General features: G+C 59.8%; 2 protein-coding genes and 1 non-coding gene across 3 annotated transcripts in view; all 3 read left to right on the top strand.

Annotated features, from left to right (window-relative positions):
- SNURF (SNRPN upstream open reading frame) overlaps positions 1-3,632 on the top strand; it is a 13,745-nt gene extending 10,113 nt beyond the window's left edge. The window contains exon 4 of the mRNA XM_039853438.1: positions 3,496-3,632. The gene's annotated coding sequence lies outside the window, so the exon portion shown is untranslated. The remainder of the gene's footprint in view (positions 1-3,495) is intronic.
- Positions 3,496-8,670, top strand: SNRPN (small nuclear ribonucleoprotein polypeptide N). The gene is made up of 7 exons (XM_039853437.1): positions 3,496-3,632; positions 4,998-5,149; positions 6,708-6,819; positions 7,225-7,377; positions 7,852-7,990; positions 8,287-8,412; positions 8,509-8,670. Exons 1-7 carry the CDS (start codon positions 3,630-3,632, stop codon positions 8,544-8,546), a joined length of 723 nt encoding a protein of 240 aa, XP_039709371.1. The 5' UTR covers positions 3,496-3,629; the 3' UTR covers positions 8,547-8,670.
- A 3,242-nt stretch (positions 8,671-11,912) lies between these two features.
- LOC120595385 (small nucleolar RNA SNORD107) lies at positions 11,913-11,984 on the top strand. The gene has a single exon (XR_005650811.1). It is a non-coding gene; the product is annotated as a small nucleolar RNA SNORD107 (small nucleolar RNA).
- Positions 11,985-12,389: the final 405 nt, after the last annotated feature.

The raw sequence follows: 12,389 nt of genomic DNA, 5'->3' as shown, positions 1-12,389 counted from the left end.
GTAATTGCCGGGGAAAGTGGGAAAGTCAGTCCAAGGCTTGCCGTGCCCGTGCTTCAACCGCGGCACGGGGTTAAATTTTATTTTGCCCGTTTGCTTTCGTTCTGAGAACGTGGGTGGTCGGACTCTTTCGAGCTAATTTATTTCCTGTTGATTCACTTAAACGCGTGCCAGTCACGTTCCTCATCTTAGCACGTAGTCCTCGCGATTATGTATCACGAACAAAGGGTCGTCCACACGTGATTTCCTTTTCTCATGGGCTGGGTGTTTTTCCTAGTTTGCGCTGCTGCTGATATTCTAACATTTAAAGATGCATTTGGTACCTCGAGTTAGGGTCAGGGTCCAGCTGTGGGCTGTAGGGCGTAAATGCCGTATGACTCACGCGTCGCGTGGCAATGCTGTCTGACAGCGTCGTGGGCAGCGTGGAGTTCATCAGGAGTTACTGGGGGTCAGTTCCTCTGTGCACCCCCTGTGGTGTCTTTATAATGATTATTTTTGACAAATAGGCCTGAAAAGTTTCTGTAGTTTCAAATGGCATTATTTGTGGATGAATATTTTCCATTTATGTTTTCTCTCCTGTTACTCGTTAAACTTTTTTGCACATTTTTTGTCGAAGGGCCTGTTACCTTACTGGCTTTGAGCACTAATGAGTTCATTGTCCCTTGGCATCTCCTCTGGTGTGTGTGACTGAGCCAAGTCTGACCACGTGACGTTTTGACTTAAATTTTCATGCAGCCTAATCATTTCAAAGTCCACACTTTCCAAAAGCTCGAGAACATCTGTGAGGGCTCCCAGGGTGTTTGAGTGAGGGGCGCGGGGTCAGTCGGGAGCCGTGCGCCCTGCGATGCGACAGCATCTACCGTGACAGCGAATGCGTCGAGTGCAGCCATGTGCTTCTCCACGACGCATTTGGCTCTCCTTTGCCGTGGAGAAAGTTGGTCATTCTACAAAGCGTTACCTTCTTCTTCCTGGCGAGGGTTTCGTGACTGTGGTGTGTTAGGTTTAGGGATGAGAGATACCTGTTTAGATTTTTGGCCCGTCTCATCGAGGAGAGTCTGTTTTACCCGCCCTGAGCTGAGTAGCGAGCCTCGGCTCCGTTTACGTGGGTTACTATGTGCGTGACCGTCCACGTCCACGTCCACGTCCTCCAGGTCTCCAGTCCACGACTCCTGTCCCGGACGCGTGTTTGTGCCTGATCAGTGGGCAGCGGCTGCAGATGGGGTGGGAGGGGTTTGCAGCTCAGGTTGGATGGTGGCCGACAGGCCTCCGAGCGGCCTCCCCTCTCTGCTCCATCGTACAAAGAAGCCTCGTTTCAGCTTGTCGTGCCCTGTGGCTCAGCCCCGCGGACCGGGGCTGGTGGTGGGTGTTCACTGACAGGCCAGGTGGGGGGCCCTGCCCGCAGCCTCGGGGCATCGGAAGGTGAAAGCCTTGCCCGCAAACCGCCCCCTCAAATGCACACTTGGTGCAGGTCCCCATGAAATCGGTCCTTCCCCGAGAAGCCTCGTGGTTGCCCTTTTTCCTTTAAATCTAGAAAAGCCGCATCTGGCGCTGTCTTCTGGTCATCGCGGTCCTGTGGCTCATTGTCTGGCGCGCGTCTCTGTCATCTGCTGGGGGCGCGTGCTCCAGAGGTGGCGTCTTGTCGGAAGGTTGGCTGTTTCGTTTTATTTTTTTGCACCTTTGGCAACATAAAAAAGTGATGTGACAACCTTTGTACGTTATCTCAAGGTCCTGACCTTTTTTTACTTTATAGAAAGTTTTATTGATGTATAGTTTACATACCATAAAATTCACCGGAGTATGTCCGTTTTTTCATAAATTTAGAAAATTTTGCCACTGACACAAGGGACTTTTAGAACATTCCATTATCCACGTGAGATCCCTGTGCCGTTTGCACACGGATCCACCCCCTAGTTCAGGCCACCGCTAAGTTTACTTCGCCAGCACAGGCCGATGGAGACCCTGAACCTTAGTAGAGAGAATGATACAAACGTCAGAATTGCAGAGGATTCACACACACACACCAAGCATTCCCGGACTCGGGCTCTGCTTGCAGAGAAGCCTGTCAGGAGTCAGAGCATCTGCGTCACGGGCCTCACGTCTGCTCGTGTGATGTGAGTTTGGGTCATAAACTGCACTCGCGGGGCGAGTGTTCCATCTGGCGTTCTGAATAGATCTTTCCACAATCCGTTTCATGTAACACGTTAACTCACGTACGGATGTGGGATGCCGGACACGGCGACATCCCTGCCGTCACCTTTGTCTCCTTGGGGACACGTCGGGCAGACGGGAGAGGAGGCAAGTGTATGGGCGTGAGGTTCAGTGTGAGTGTGGGTTGGGCGGCCACCGTGTCGAGGGGACAGTGATTTCTCAGGCGTCCTGCACAGAGCACGCTGCCAGTTTGCACGTGAGGAACGAAGGTCGGAGATACTTTGCGGAGTTTGTTAAACAATCCGACAGCCTCCAGGTTGTCACGAACACGTCCTTACTGGACATCGAGTTCGGGTGGAGACAGGGAAACCGCCATCTGCGTGAGCGCACTTCCCGGGGCGTTTCTCTGACGCCCCGTGGTGTCCGGATCCACGTCAGTTCCACGTGGAAAAAGTTCCCAAACGTTCTTTTATCACTTGGCGTTGCCGTAAATGATTTCGTTTTCCTGTCTCGAAAGAGATGAGCCAGTGTTTAGTGAACCAGTTTACTTTGCCGTTTGCAAATTTGCTCTTAAACAGTGGCGAACAGCCTTATTGGAAACGTTTGCAGCGTTAAAAGTATAATTACGTCAGACTGCGTTTACGATACTGGGCTGCTTTTATGCGTAAGGCCGAATTCTCAGTCAAAAGTAATGCAGTTGGGATGGGTTTTATTCTTTAATTGCCGGTTTGCCAGTTTGGGTTAGATTTGTTCGCCATACTTAATAGAAGCACGTTGCAGGTGCGTCGGGGAGTTGATAGCACGGTTATAAAGTGCGCTGCCCGCATGTCCGTGTGAGCATCCAGTAGTCGCGTGTCCCCCTCCAGCACGGGACGTGTCCAGCAGGGACGTGGCGACACGTGCGGCTCTTGGCGAGGAGAAGGTGCCTCGCGTCATCTTGAGGGGCACCGGGTCGCAGGAGAGGGTCACTGACGCTCTTGGTTCCGCCGAGAGGCCAGAGTTCGAGCTGACTCGGGGTCCATTCAGACAGGGAAACGTAGGTTTGTCAAAATGCCGAGGTCGAGGGCAGAGGACGCCCCCTAAGTGCGGACGGGAAGATGTGCGTGTGGGAATGGACAGTGTACGTCCCCGTGGAGTGAGATTCGGGAGTGGACGGGATGGGTCTGAGGTCAGAGGACAGGGGCATGGTGTGCCGAGCTCGCACGGTGGCAGACGGGTACCAGAATTAGCGGGGCAAGCACGTGCTAGGGGACGGACGCGGGGGGGCCCTGCGTGACGCGGATGGGGCAAGGGCTGGAGGTCAGGGAGAGGCCATGCGTGCGGTGACAGCTCCGTCCTGCTTCCCCGCAGGCCCCGTGCTCTGCCGCCGCTGCCCGGCTGGCGTTGTCTGTGGCAGGACCTGTGCCGTCCCTGGTCTGTAGCCCTCCCTCAGGTCGGCGGTCCCGAGCTTCACCGCGGACGTCGGATCCGGTGGGCCTGCAATCATGGTAAGACGGGGCGGCAGGCCGCCAGTGGGGTGACGCGCCAGTGTGTACAGTGCTTCGGGTCGTTGGTGTCATTGAACGGGCGCACAGCGGGGGCAGGTGTGTCTGCAGAACCGGAGGGGCCCACCGCGGAGTCGGCACAGGGGCGAGTTCGGCCACGTTTTTGGTGGTCTGGGTGGAGGGACTCCACGGGGCGGACCCGAGGTCGGGCTGCATAGACCTGGAGTCCAGTGTGAAGCCGGTCGCTTTGGGGCTTTCGGGCTTCATTAGGGAAGGAAAGCAGTCCCTACAGAGACGTGGCGTCCCCTGCGTGCTCCGTTCAGTTGGGGGCATGGTAACCTAGAACATGGATTCTCAGCGGCAGGGGGCCCAGGGGCGGGAACAGCCCTTGAGAAGTGGGAGGAGCCCTCGATCTTAGTGACTTGTCTCCAGGGGCCACAGTGTGGAGCCACACGGAGCACGTGCGCATGCCAAGGTATCGGGAGTGGGTGATCGGGATAAAAGTCTTAAGCAGTTGCCTCAGTGGGACAAAAAGGAATAGAATTGGTGAAAACAGGTCGAGGCCCTGAATGAAATGGAGTGCGGGGTGCACGAGCTGGGACAGGCCTCGGGGACCTCACACGGCCTGTGGTGCTTGTGCTGGGGAAAGTGCAGGCCAGGCCCTCTGCAGGAGGGAGGGGTTGGGGGCGGGAGCTGGGAAGGAGGGGAAGGTGCCGGAAGGGAACCGGGATGGCGGGCATCTGCTGGGAGTTCGGGGAGAGGGGGTTTCCAGGTGATCCAGCATCCTGAGGAAGATCAGAGGAATGTTGGCAGGGAAGTGGGGGGAGCCTGTCTGTAGATTGGGCGTGGTAGTGGCGGTGGGGGTCCTGGTTCGATCAATCAGCATCCCGAGGAGGCTCGAGGACCGGAGGGAGGTGGGGGAGCCCGGGTCTGATGGCGGGTGGAGGGTCGGTCCTCAGCAAAGCGTCTGGAGGAGGCTCAGGAAATGCCATGGGAGGTCGGGCGGGCGGCCAGGTTTGGAGGTTCGTGGTTCAGGGCTAGGTGGACCAGGTTTGGAGTTCAGGGGCCAGATTTGGGGTTCGGGGCCCAGGGGGCTGGCTGGGGCTTAGCAGGTTGGGGGCCGGGTTTGGGGCTCTTGGCCTGGGGCCTTGTGGGGCTGGCTTTGGGGGTTCAAGTGGGCCAGGTTTTGGGGTTCGGGGCTCAGGTGGGCAGGGTTCGGGCTTGGGCGGCAGGGTTTGGGGGTTCAAGCAGGCTGGTCGCTTTGGGGTTTGGGGCTCGGGCAGGCCAGTTTTGGGGTTCAGGTGGGCTGGGTTTGGGGTTCGGGGCCCAGGTGGCCCTCAGAGCGCTCACCAGCCCCGCCCCCCGCAGACGGTGGGCAAGAGCAGCAAGATGCTGCAGCACATCGACTACCGCATGCGCTGCATCCTGCAGGACGGCCGCATCTTCATCGGCACCTTCAAGGCCTTCGACAAGCACATGAACTTGATCCTCTGCGACTGCGACGAGTTCCGGAAGATCAAGTACGTGCGTGGGGGGTGGGGCGGGGGCGCATGGGAGCGGGGGCGGCAGGGCCGGCCTGCCCTTTCCCGGTGCCGCCGCTGGCCCAGGTCAGTGTCCCGGCCGGTCCCTGTGCCCACACTGCAGTGAATTGCTAGCTGGGAGTTAAACTGCCCCATGGCCGGTGTGTCGTGGTCATCGTGCAGGTGGACGGGTGCTGGTGGGTTGCACGCGGCTGGCCCCGGCGAGGTGTGGGGCTGTCCAGCCTCTGGTCCGGGTCGTCTCACTGTCGACCCGGTATCTCTCCAGCCCGCTCTGCTGGTCACCCACGTCTCAGGAACCGCCTCCCTCCTGCGCCTTGCCCAGGGGGCCCCCCCTGCGTGCCTGGCTGGGGCGCGTCCTCCCGCCGGGCAGTGCGGGACAGGGCAGGAGGGATGCAGGACTTGGTGGCCCTCATGTCGCCTCACCTGCCAGGGCGAATTTCACCCCTGGCATCTGGGTCGGTGCTCGCCACGTCTCTGGTCTTTCGAGACGACTTAACTTCAGGCGTTTCCTGGGGGCGGAACTTGCAAGGCGTCACCCTAGGCCTTGGCTCCATGTCTCGTCCCCACAGCCGGTGGTACGTGCTCTGCCCCCTTCACTTAGCTTTTTTAAAGTGGGGGGAAAGGCTGACGCCCAGCTTTGCCTGCTCTAGTCACGTTTGAGCAGAGTTCACAGCACGGACCCTCTCCTTCCTTCGTATTTATTCTGAAATTCCTTCCTGCACCCGTGGCATCTGCAGAAATTCAGTGTTGTTTGTTTAGATATCACAGTAAAAACAACCTGTCCTGTTGTTAGACACTAAAGGCGTTTGACCTCAGCTTTCGGCGTGTTCTAAATTTCTTTCTTTACTCTTCTCACGAAGTTCCGGGGTGAATCTCCGTCAGTAACGTTTTAAGTTGTAACAGTGGTTATTTTCTAATAGTGCTTTCGGCTGTTTATGGAATAACATCGTGTCCATTGCTTTTCACCTGTGTTACATGTCATAACCTCGTGCATGCGTGACGTTTGCTGCTGGCATAAAGAAACTGCAGTGACGGTTTTCGTTTCGTATTTTTAAATTCTCCGTGGTCGCGGAGTGGGTGGTCAGGCCGGAAGCACAGGCGTGTGAGTCAGAACCATTTTTCCCTCACCATTTGGTGTCCGTTATTTCCTCCTACTGTTCTCATCCCTTGTTCAGTTGTCTGTCATCAAGATTTACTCACTTAAAAATAATTTAAAAAGTTTCACTTCCCATCGTAACGTGAAAGCTGAGTTTTCGGTTTTCCTGTCTTAAAAGTCTTAACGGTGTCATTTGCATCTGTCGTTCACGAAGGATTTAGTTTTGCTCGTTTCACACGATGGGACGTTCTGGGCGATTGTTTTGATGGGGAAAGAGCTTTGGGATTCACCGCACATACCGACAGAGTCCTGTGTGTGTCACAGCTGAGCACGGAGCTCTCGGCATCAGCTGTCGTTCAATGTATACTTAACGATCCGTGAATGTTTTCGTGAGCGAGTGACCCCCAACTTCTTCGACTAAAACTTACCTCCGATTTTCAGGCCAAAGAACGCGAAGCAGCCGGAGCGTGAAGAGAAGCGGGTTTTGGGTCTGGTGCTGCTCCGAGGGGAGAACCTGGTCTCCATGACGGTGGAGGGGCCGCCCCCCAAAGACGTAGGCGACCCAGGGCGGGGCGGGTGCTGATGGGGACTCGGGGCCCGGCGCGTCGGCCGAGTCGGGCTGGGGGCACAGCTCCGTTTGCCTTTGCCGAGCGAGACGGGCCAGCCCCTGCTGTCGGCTCCTGCGTGCCCGGGCCTGGGGGCGACGGGCGGCCCCTGTGCCGGACACTCCTCTACGGGCAGCGGTGGCTGCGCCACGTGCCCCTGGCTGGGCCGGGACGTGCGTGGGCGCAGTTGGCCACTGTGATGCCTCCTGGGGTGCTCCCTGTTTCCCTTGGACACAGAAGCGACAGGCGGTGTGGGAAGCAGTGGGAGGGGCCGTCCATGGGCGTGGTCTGAGTGATTGACAGCTCAGGTGAGTCGCTCGATGCCAAGCTGCGCTGTGGTTTGTTCGTTTCAGACCGGCATCGCCCGTGTGCCCCTCGCCGGAGCTGCAGGAGGCCCTGGGGTTGGCAGGGCTGCGGGCCGAGGAGTGCCAGCCGGCGTCCCCATTCCCCAGGCTCCTGCTGGATTAGCAGGGCCCGTCCGAGGGGTTGGGGGACCGTCCCAGCAGGTGAGGGAGCACGGGCAGGCTTCGTGTTGCTGGGAGGAGGCGCCTGGAGCCCAGGCTGAGGAGGTTTAGGAGGCTGTGCGCGCTACCCACCCGCGTAAGGGTCACGCGCTGTAGTGGGTACTAGGGACAGACACGCGTGGGGCACAGTATGGAGTGTGGCCGCCTCGGTGCTGGCGAGCACGCAGAAACGTGAGTGGAGGACGTGCAGCCAGGCTCGTTGGGACGTGGAGGGACGCGGGGCGTGAGGGACGCTGTGCTCCTGTGCCGCTGTCCTGCACGGTGACGGAGCTGGAGGGACGCGGAGCGTGGGGGACACTGTGCTCCTGTGCCGCTGTCCTGCACGGTGACGGAGCCGGACAGAGCCGCTGCGTTGCTTTGCACTCAGTGGCCGCGATCTGCCCCACCGTTGGCTGTGCGTCTGTGTCGCGGGAGGCTGCCCGTCCCTTCACTGTCCCTCTGACCACACCCCCCCAGGTGATGACCCCACAGGGTCGAGGCACTGTGGCAGCCGCGGCCGTCGCCGCTACCGCCAGCATTGCCGGAGCCCCAACGCAGTACCCGCCAGGTCGGGGGACGCCCCCCACGCCTGTGGGCCGAGCCACCCCACCGCCAGGTGAGGAGCCGATGGGCCAGACGTGGAGGGATCGGGTGCTGAGGTGGCCGAGGGTCTGCACGGAGAGGGTGCCGAGCGGAGGCCAGCGAGGGGTGCGCCCGGGGCTTGGCACACGGCTCCCGCCGGAGGCCTCGGGCCGTCTTGAGTTGGGGGTGGCTGGCACGGTGACAGTCAGGGAGCCGTGTGCACCTCTGCCCGGTGTCGGGGCCACCTCTCCCAGTGTCACCTGGGGTTCGGTTCTGTCGTCGTGGCCGAGCCGTGTCGGAGCTCGTCCTGTCCGCCATTTCCCTGCCTAGGCATCATGGCTCCTCCCCCTGGCATGAGGCCACCCATGGGCCCACCAATCGGCCTTCCCCCGGCCCGTGGCACACCGATAGGCATGCCCCCCCCAGGCATGAGACCCCCGCCACCAGGAATCAGAGGTGAGTGGGGACGCGTGGGAGCCGCGGCGCCCGCCAGGTCCCTGGCCGGTTGCGTGTCCTCACGGCCTCATGGGGGTCCCGCTTCCTCTCTTCCAGGCCCGCCTCCCCCGGGAATGCGCCCCCCGAGGCCCTAGGACGCTGTCGGTCCTCGGTCACCCCCGCAGTGCGTCTCGTGAAACCGTGTAGAGTGTTCGTGAGCCTTTGTTTCCTCTGCCGCCTCCGTGTTCGCCAATAAACGCATAAGCATGTCCACTGCGAGGCGCTGTTGTACGTTCTTTGGCCCGTCGTGTCCCTTGAGACCGGCGTGACGGGCTGTCCTCGAGCTTGTCCCGGGCGAGGAGGCCCTGTTACGCCACGCGTGTGGACAGGCTGCTCTGTAACCCGCAGGGCGGAACGGTGTGTGGCCTGTGTCGGCGCCTCGACTCGGCTAATGACCGTCACACGCGGGGACACTCCTGACCCAGGGGTTAGGCAGTCGGGGGGAAGTCGGGGTGGGACGAAGGCCCTTGTGAGTGAGGCCACCGCAGGAGGAGGCGGTGGCCAGAGCGTGTGGGCCCGGAGCGGCTGCCCCTCCCTGGCCGTGGGCCCCGGGTCGTCGGGCCTCGCAGCGGCGTCCGAGGACACCGCCCCTGAGCGACACCGCCCCCCACCCGCGAGTAAGTACTTAGGGACTTGAAACGACCGGCGGGGCCCAGGCACTGGGCACTGGAAGAGCTCACGTTTGACGGGAGTCACGTCGCTTCTCACACCCTGAGACGCGCTAGACACACACAGCACAAGGTACGGCTCTGTCCAGCGGCTTCGCTTAGCGCCGCAGCAACGGAGACTCCACGGCCTCTTCCCGGGAGAGGTAGGGGCGCCCCCGCCTCGGGCTTCTGCCGGGGCCGGTCACGTGGCCCCGAATTACCCGGAAGCGGGGGAGCGAGGGGGCTGAGGGTCCACGCTTGAGGCCCCGGCGCGGCAGTGAGGGACACTGGCTGCCGTGAGCCTGGGGAGCCCAGGCTCCCGCTGCACCCCTCAGTCACGGGCCGGGGGACTGACCGTGTTCTCTCTCTCTTGATTTGTCCAGCGCAGGTTGTGCGTGTGGCACCTTTTCCATCTTTTAGATCGTGGCCTTTCAGGTCATGGTCTCCTAAGGGACAGAGGCCTTCAGAGTGACCACAGCTGCTTTCGCCAAATTTACAGTGTCTCACGGAGAAGTTTCCGGAACCGATGGTGACCGTCAGGTGAGGAACAGTTGCCGGGCCGTCCTTGATTGGGAAGTTAGGTGACGTCGACTGTGGGAGAGACCACAGGTCATTTGGCTCTAAGACTCGGGCAGTAAGTAGCCTCGTGCTCTGCAGTGGGGTCTGTGGGCCGGTGTCGCCTCATCTGAGGTCCGGGTTTGCTGGCCTGGGCGGCCCACAGACCTCGGCACGTGTGGCCGTGTGGCACATTTGAAGGGACCGGTCCTGGTGCTGCTGCTGTGAGGCGGGCATCACCGTAGGGCGAGCTGGGCCCTTTGTGCTGGGGGAGGGTCTTGCCTTCCATTACAGAAAGCCCGCAAGATCTGTGACAGCGCAGCAAAGCGGGGTCCGGCTGTGTGTCCGGGACGCGGAGGGCGCCTCGGCGGGCGGGGGTGAGTGCCCAGAGCCAGGCCCCGGCCGCTGGCATCTGCTGTGGTTCAACGATGCTGTTCTGTTCCAGTAACTCTGACCCGAGCTTTGCGAGTCCTCCTCGTCCGTGGAGCAGATGCTGGGAGACAGCGTGGTACACGCGGGCGGGCGTGAGGTCGCTGTGCGCGCCATCTGCCCGGGGTCACGAGGCCAGGCCTCTGCATTGTCACCCCGGGGACACGTGCCAGCGTGGCAGGGTGGCTTTTCTTGTTTCAGGCATAAGGCACACCGGTTGGACGTGTGCCTGGTGTATAAGCCGATCCCCTCCCTGGCCATCATGCTCCTGCTCACCGCTTCCCCTGGGCCGGGCTCCCCCTCCCCGTGACCACCGCTGGACCTCAGATTTCATTCCTTAGCCCGTCCCCCCAGCACGCCAGCTTTAAACACGCGTGGCAGTAAGTTCTCGGCGTCTCTCAGAATCTTTCGTACGTTCCTGCACTGAAATGAGCGTGCGTTTCACCAACGCCCCGTGGGCCACCACTTCCTGTCAGCTGTGACCCCGACAGTGACAGCTTGCAGCTCGCACGACAGTTTCAGGTGGCATTCTGGGCTCTGGCACTTACGCTCTGTGTTGTACATAACAGGGAAACGGACTTGTGTAGAAGCACGTCAGAAGAGACGCAGGCCTGGCCTCCGTAAACCCGCGGGTGCTTAATCACACGACTACGCCACGTGTTCAAAGTCCTCTCTTTTTTCCCAGCTTTGTAGATCTGTAGTCGGTAAAGAATATAATTTTAAGATGTGCGCTGTGACTCCACACATGCGTATTGTGCGAAGGCCCCGCATCTGTCTCCTTGCTCAGTGGCGAGATCGTTTACAGTGTACCACCTCAGCCAAGGTCAAGTGCAGTGACCCCTGGACAGTGTGGCCTTGACCTGCGTAGGGGTTTCCCAGTGACCATGGCCGGCCCTCCACACCCCGCTGTCCTCAGGTTGGAGGTGGAGAGTCCATCCATGGCTGGGTACAGGCCATGCGGGTCGTAGCCGTTTGACGTCAGGGGCTTGAGCACCGCAGGTGGCATCCGGGGGGGCCCAGACCCCCGTGTGTACTGAGGGATGGGCACAGTCTAGGTTTGGGGAAGTCGAAGGCAGACATGGACTTTGGACTGCGTGGCCTCCTTCCCGCACTGTTCAGGGGTCCGCCGTGTGCAGCACAGAAGTGGCCACAGTCGCCGTGCTGTCCCCTGTGAGTGACACCTCTCCTGTGTCCCCCAGCCCTGAGCCCCTGGCAGCCTCTGCTCTGCGCTCTGTGAGTTCACCTTTTTTGGTCCGCACATGAGATCAGAAGGCTTATACTTTGGTAAAAAAAACAGATGTTTTACTTCTTGGAGGTCTCGTTGTAAGTTGTACAAGTAATTTAGAGAATTACACGATGACAGTTACTGGTTTCCATAATCCTGTCTTAAAGACCAGGAAAGAACACGTCGCGCTTAAGTAAAGCCTTCTTTTCAACAACCAGTCAGTGCGCTCTGCTGTTCTCTGTGTTCTCAAACGCATTTCGCGGCGGCTGCATGTTGCGTGTCCCGGCCGCCTTGGGCCCGATTGCACGTGAACAGTGCGGAACTCAAGTGCATTAAGTAACTAGGCCGTCTTGTCATCAGTGTGTTCCTTGTGGCCGTGTCGTGCTACAGCGGTCTCGGTCTTAACACCGAGTCTTTTCGCTCACCCAGGTGACGACCGAAGGAAGCGGGAATTTGTCACTGGACCTCCTGTTCCGTCCGTGTGGTGGCGCCCGGCAGTGTCGCGGCCGAAGGTCGTCGTAACTGCGTGTAGGACAGAAACGCAGAGCGCTCCAGGTAAAATGACCTAGGAGAAAAGTGAGCGTGCACCGCCGAGGCCTGGGCCAGGTTCATGATGACGTGGGACCTTGTCTGAGCGTAATGATTTCAAACTTTGAGCTTGACATGACACTGAAATCCGGTCAGGGCGCCTCGCTAGACGCTCCCGAGAGAGCTGTCCTCAGCAGGACGTGTCGGCTCGGTGTGCGAGAGCCGAGCACGGGCAGCGGCACGTGTCCTGTGCCCCTGCCAGCTCCTCAGACGTCCGCTGGTAAAATTTCCAGACATTCTGAGCTAATTCGTTTTTATTCTGTACATGTGTCCGTTGGTGAAAGCGAACGCAGAAGCTTATTCTCGGAGCCCCGAAGGCGCGGCGTATGGGGACCGACACCAGGACGTGCACGGGGGAGACCCCAGCTTCGGGTCGGCGGCGGCGTCCGGGGCGAGGGGTCCCGTGAGAGCGGTGACTGTGGTAAGTGCCTCCCCTGGGGCCGCCGGCCCTGGACGGCAGTTTCCTCCATGATCCTGTTTCTCTTCGGTGGCCT

The sequence above is a fragment of the Pteropus medius genome, unplaced genomic scaffold, assembly GCF_902729225.1.
Source record: "Pteropus medius unplaced genomic scaffold, Ma_sr-lr_union100, whole genome shotgun sequence".
Lineage (NCBI taxonomy): Eukaryota > Metazoa > Chordata > Mammalia > Chiroptera > Pteropodidae > Pteropus > Pteropus medius.
The sequence above is the reverse complement of the archived record's forward strand: the minus strand, read 5'-3'. Positions and strand labels throughout refer to the sequence as shown.